General features: G+C 45.2%; 1 protein-coding gene across 2 annotated transcripts in view; it reads right to left on the bottom strand.

Annotated features, from left to right (window-relative positions):
- LOC139539935 (transmembrane protein 266-like) overlaps positions 1-6,190 on the bottom strand; it is a 96,985-nt gene that overhangs the window by 6,013 nt on the left and 84,782 nt on the right. For both annotated transcript variants that reach the window (XM_071343369.1, XM_071343370.1), the window contains 2 exons: positions 5,897-6,012; positions 3,500-3,692 (listed from right to left, as the gene is read on the bottom strand). In XM_071343369.1, the coding sequence (XP_071199470.1) occupies positions 3,500-3,692; positions 5,897-6,012 (309 nt within the window). The remainder of the gene's footprint in view (positions 1-3,499; positions 3,693-5,896; positions 6,013-6,190) is intronic.

The raw sequence follows: 6,190 nt of genomic DNA, 5'->3' as shown, positions 1-6,190 counted from the left end.
ATCCAGGACCAAACTACCTGGTTTATAATGCTCATTATACCTGAATTACCAGAGAAGAGGTGAGCAGTGGTAAGGTGATGTGTAGCAGGGCCTGTGGCTGGCTTGCCTGACCTGTCACAGTTTACCTCCCTCTAAGTGCCATCCCTGTTAACTCCAGATAGTTAGGGGTTATATTTGCTTCTTCTTCAAATATTTATTTTAAGACTGTCCCAAGAGGAAAGGCGATGCTTGGCCTAAAATGCAGCGGCAGAGACAATCACTCTGTGATTAATAACACATGAGCACTTAAAATACTGTAGTCTGACACACCGCCTCTCTGTGAAACCTCAGATATATAGCAGAGCGAGAAGCATGGTGATTTAGATCTTTACTTAAGGAATGGGCTCTGTGTTTTGAGCTCTGAGAATACAGTACTGACAGTACTTTGTTCCTCTACCTCCTGTAACTTATGATCTGTATGGCTCCTTGGAGTGTTTTAAAGAAGTATGTTTTGACAATAGTTCAGTACTCCCATGCCAGCATGCCAGTCACCCTGCCCTCTGTCTTCTGATACATGGAAATCAAACAGTAAGTTTACAGTATCAGATAGATGTTCTCCTCATTATCTCTAATTCTAAGGCCGGGATTCAATCCGATAACGGGGGTTATTGGCATTTCGGCTTTTAAAGGCAATGTTCCCACATTCGTGGAGTTTCCATTCATGCTGCATAGGTAAATCGGAAATTTCCTTTAAAAGAAACAATGCCTTTAGCCTGCAATCAGATTGAATTCCAGATTAAGTTCGATGCAATAGTCTTCATACAAAAGTGGCTCATCATATTAAACCGATCTCTTGGTGTATTGTTTACAGGTATATTTACACAGAGGATATTGTTCAAACAGCACTACTCATTCAAACAGCACTCCAATAGCACTTAGGTCTCAGACTCAGAGGTCCCACACTGCTAGGCCTCTATCAGCCTGTTGTTCTAGCGGAATTTCCAAGTATTTTCCTTGTAGTCTTTTCCAGGACTGTTTTGCTAGCACAGACTGGAATATGTTCCAGGATTCTTCCCACGGCATTGAGGATTACACCACATCAGTCACTGGCTTCATCAATAAGTGCATCGATAACATTGTCCCCACAGTGACTGTACGTACATACCCCAACCAGAAGCCATGGATTACAGGCAACATCCGCACTGATCTAAAGGCTAGAGCTGCCGCTTTCAAGGAGCGGGACCCGGAGGCTTATAAGAAATCCTGCTATGCCCTCCGACGAACCATCAAACAGACAAAGCATCAATAGAGGACTAAGATCAAATCGTACTACAACGGCTCCGACGCTCGTCGGATGTGGCAGGGCTTGCAAACTTGCTGGCTTCGAGGCAAGTAACACTGAAACATGCATGAGAGCATCAGCTGTTCCGGACGACTGTGTCGTCACACTCTCCGTAGCCGATTAAGACCTTTAAACAGGTCAACATTCACAAGGCCGCAGGGCCAGACGGATTACCAAGATGTGTACTCCGAGCATGCGCTGACCAACTGGCAAGTGTCTTCACTGACATTTTAAACCTCTCCCTGTCTGAGTCTGTAATACCAACATGTTTCAAGCAGACCACCATTGTTCCTGTGCCCAAGAACACTAAGGTAACCTGCCTAAATGACTACCGACCCGTAGCACTCACATCTGTAGCCATGAAGTGCTTTGAAAGGCTGGTCATGGCCCACATCAACACCATTTTCCCAGAAACTCTAGACCCACCCTAATTTGCATACCGCCCCAACAGATACACATATGATGCAATCTCTATTGCACTCCAAGCTGCCTTTTACCACCTGGACAAAAGGAACACCTATGTGAGAATGATATTCATTGACTACAGCTTAGCATTCAACACCATAGTGCCCTCAAATCTTATCACTAAGCTAAGGACCCTGGGACTAAACACCTCCCTCTGCAACTGGATCCTGGACTTCCTGACGGGCTGCCCCCAGGTGGTAAGGGTAGGTAGCAACACATCCACCACGCTGATCCTCAACACAGGGGCCCCTCAGGGGTGCATGCTCAGTCCCCTCCTGTACTCCCTGTTCACTCATGTTTGCATGTCCAGGCATGACTCCAACACCATCATTAAGTTTGCAGATGACACAACAGTGGTAGGCCTGATCACTGACAACAATGAGACAGCCTTTTGGGAGGAGGTCAGAGACCTGGCTGTGTAGTGCCAGGACAACAACCTCTCCGTCATCAAGTCAGGAAATTATTGTGGACAACAGGAAAGGAGGACAGAGCACGCCCCCATTCTCATCGACTGGGCTGTTGTGGAGATGAGAGCTTCAAGTTCCTTGGTGTCCACATCACCAACAAACTATCATGGTCCATGTACACCAATACAGTCGTGAAGAGGGCACGACAAAACCTATTGCCCCTCAGGAGACTGAAAAGATTTGGCATGGGTCCTCAGATCCTCAAAAGGTTCTACAGCTGCACCATCAAGAGCATCCGGACTGGTTGCATCACTGCCTGGTATGGCAACTGCTCGGCCTCCGACCGCAAGGCACTACAGAGGGTAGTGCGTGTGGCCCAGTAATCACTGGGGGCAAGCTTTCTGCCATCCAGGACCTCTATACCAGGCGGTGTCAGAGGAAGGCCCTAAAAATCCAGCCACCCTAGTCATAGACTGTTCTCTCTGCTACTGCACGGAAAGCGGTACCGGAGTCTAGGACCAAAAGGCTTCTCAACAGCTTCTACCCCCAAGCCATAAGACTCCTGAACAGCTAATCAAATGGCTACCCAGACTATTTGCATTGCCCCCCCTTTTAATCTGCTGCTATTTTCTGTTTATTATCTATGCATAGTCACTTTAATAACTCTACCTACATGTACATAACATATTACCTCAATTACCTCGACTAACCGCACATTGGCTCTGTTCCGGTACCCCCTGTATATAGTCTCGCTATTGTTGTTTTACTGTCGCTCTGTAATTATTTGTTACTTTTATTTCTTATTTGTTACTTATCTATTTTTTACTTAACACGTATTTTTCTTAAAACTGCATTGTTGGTTAAGAGCTTGTAAGTAAGCATTTCACTGTAAGGTCTACACTTGTTGTACTCGGCACGTGACAAATAAAGTTTGATTTGATTTGTACAGTACTCTACAATTCTATCCTCCCTGGAATATGGTGAGGTTTGTTAGATGTTTATTTTTTGGGGGTTTCAAGGTGAACTGAGCACATATTTTCTACCACTCTGTAACAACTACATGACCCAAAGCACAGAGCACTCTGTTCATTCAACCACTTTGCCTGGAAAATCTGATCTGACATGGCAAGAGCATCTATCTATTTCCCTGGCTTCAAGAGAGACCCTCTTTGGTTAGAAACCACAGCCAGCAGGCAATCCATAGAGAGAAAACAGTCTCATAGGGTTCTATCTCAATGAGGCAATCTGCTGTGCTCTGAAGTAATACTACAGTAAGTGGTGTGGGTATAGGATCAGGGTGTGGTACCTCCAGGGCCCGCTGCCTCCCTGGCTTTAGCCTGGCTGCGCTGCTCGGGGCCTGTAGGGGCTAGGCCGTCCACCTCCTGAAAGATACTGCACTGCTTGCCCCACACATGGTGAATCTGCATGGCAGCCTCTCGCTCTGCTACCAGGTCCAAATCCTGCTGAGCCAGATGGGCCCGCAGCTGCCTGATCTCAAACTGAGAGAGTGGGAGAGAGGGAGAGAGAGAGATGCATACAGTACATGTGTAATCCTTACATAGAAACACCTGAATAACCTTATAGAGCTCTGGCTCTCATATCCATCCACCATGCTAAAGGCCACCCACTGTACTTAATCAACTAGCTACACACCTGGTCTCTTACTTAACTGTGTTGGCTTTATTGACAAACCCTGGGTTGTGTCACACTGATCTTTGAACACATACATTACATATAGAGTGCATTCGGAAAGTATTCAGACCCCTTGACTTTTTTCACATTTTGTTACGTTACCTTATTCTAAAATGGATTAAATAAATAAAAATCCTCATCAATCTACACACAATAACCGTAGCGAAAACAGGTTTTTAGAATGTTTTGCTAATTTATAATAAAACAACAGAAATATCTTATTTACTTAAGTATTCAGAGGCTTTGCTATAAAAAGTTGAGCTCAGGTGTTTCCATTGATCATCCTTGAGATGTTTCAACAACTTGATTGGAGTCCACCTGTGGTAAATTCAATTGATAGGACATGATTTGGAAAGGCAAATGCCTGTCTATGTAAGGTCCCACAGTTGACAGTGCATGTCAAAGCAAAAACTAAGCCATGAGGTCGAAGGAATAGCCCGTAGAGCTACGAGACAGGATTGTGTCGAGGCACAGATTTACGGAAGGGTACAAAAACATTTCTGCAGCATTGAAGGTTCTCAAGAACACAGTGGCATCCATCTTTCTTAAATGGAAGAAGTTAGGAACCAGCAAGACTCTTCCTAGAGCTGACTGACCGTCCAAACTGAGCAATCGGGGGAGAAGGGCCTTGGTCAGGAAAGGAACCAAGAACCCGATGGTCCCTCTGACAGAGCTCCAGAGTTCCTCTGTGGAGATGGGAGAACCTTCCAGAAGGACAATCACCTCTGCTGCACTCCACCAATCAGGCTTTTATGGTAGAGTGGCCAGACTGAAGCCACTCTTCAGTAAAAGGCACATGACAGCCCACTTGGAGTTTGTGAAAAAAAGCCTGGACTCTCAGAGATTGAACTCTTTGGCCTGAATGCCAAGTGTCACGTCTGGAGGAAATCTGGCACCATCCCTACGGCTAAGCATGGTGGTGGCAGTATCATGGTGTGGGGATGTTTTTTCAGTGTCAGGGTCTGGGAGACAGGATCGAGGGAAAGATGAACGGAGCAAAGTACAGCGAGATCCTTGATGAAAACCTGCTCCAGACCGCTCAGGACCTCAGACTGGGGCAAAGGTTGACCTTCCGACAGCACAATGACCCTAAGCACAAATCCAAGACAACCCAGGAGTGGCTTCAGGGACAAGTCTCTGAATGTCCTTGAGTGGCCCAGCCAGAACCCGGACTTGAACCAGATCGAACATCGCTGGAGACCTGAAAATAGATGTTCAGCGACGCTCCCCATCCAACCTGACCTGAGCTTGAGAGGATATGCAGAGAAGAATGGGAGAAACTCCCCAAATACAGGTGTGCCAAGATTATAGCGTCATACCCAAGAAGACTCAAGGCTGTAATAGCTGCCAAAGGTGCTTCAACAAAGTACTGAGTAAAGGGTCTGAATACTTATGTAAATGTGATATTTCAGTTAAAAAACATTTTTAAAATTAATTTGCTAACATTTCTACAAACATGTTTTTGCTTTGTGATTATGGGGTATTGTGTGTAGATTGATGAGGGAAAAAACTATTTAATCTATTTTAGAATAAGGCTGTAACTAACAAAATGTGGAAAAAGTCAAGGGGTCTGAATACTTTTCGATTGCACTAAATGCCCTCTTCAGTCAACATGACCCAGCAGTGCTGTACAATGACAGTCAACCTTTGCTATATTACATATGTGTACAAATGTGACTGGATCCTTTTTCTGAATGTAAACCCCAGGATGGGAATAACAGGAACGTTGTGAAACATTGACTGAATACAGAACCTGATACTAGCTCCTCCTAAGGATATGTAATGTATTTATGTGTTCAAGGGTCAGTGTGACCCTACTCAGTGTTTGTCAGATTAAAGGTTTGGTTATTCCGCACATAAATGTTTGGATTTGAATGTGTTTTGTTTTCTCAAATCTATACAAAAGGTATTAGAAGTGAACGTCTTTTCATTCTTGGCAAGTTGCTGCCTTCTGCTGGTTGGAGATGTGTATGACAGGCACGGTCAGTACGTAGGAGGTGTGTGAACATACTGCCTGCTCCTGGCAGATCTGGGTGAGTCTCTCCAGCTGCTCCTCCCTGACAGCCTTGGCCTTCTCATACTGCTGGATCTCCATCTCCATCTCCACCTTCACCTGCAGCACGTAGGCTGGGACAGAACACAGGACAGACTGCTATGTAGGGGTAAACACATTCACACTGACACAACTTTATTTTATATATCTGTAGTAGGCCCCATTTGATTTGATTTGAACAGGCTTTGAGGTAGCCTACGTTTGCTCCATTTGGTGGGTGTGGCTTGAAGCAATGACTGACGTATTTGAAGG

The sequence above is a fragment of the Salvelinus alpinus genome, chromosome 15, assembly GCF_045679555.1.
Source record: "Salvelinus alpinus chromosome 15, SLU_Salpinus.1, whole genome shotgun sequence".
NCBI lineage: Eukaryota > Metazoa > Chordata > Actinopteri > Salmoniformes > Salmonidae > Salvelinus > Salvelinus alpinus.
The sequence above is the reverse complement of the archived record's forward strand: the minus strand, read 5'-3'. Positions and strand labels throughout refer to the sequence as shown.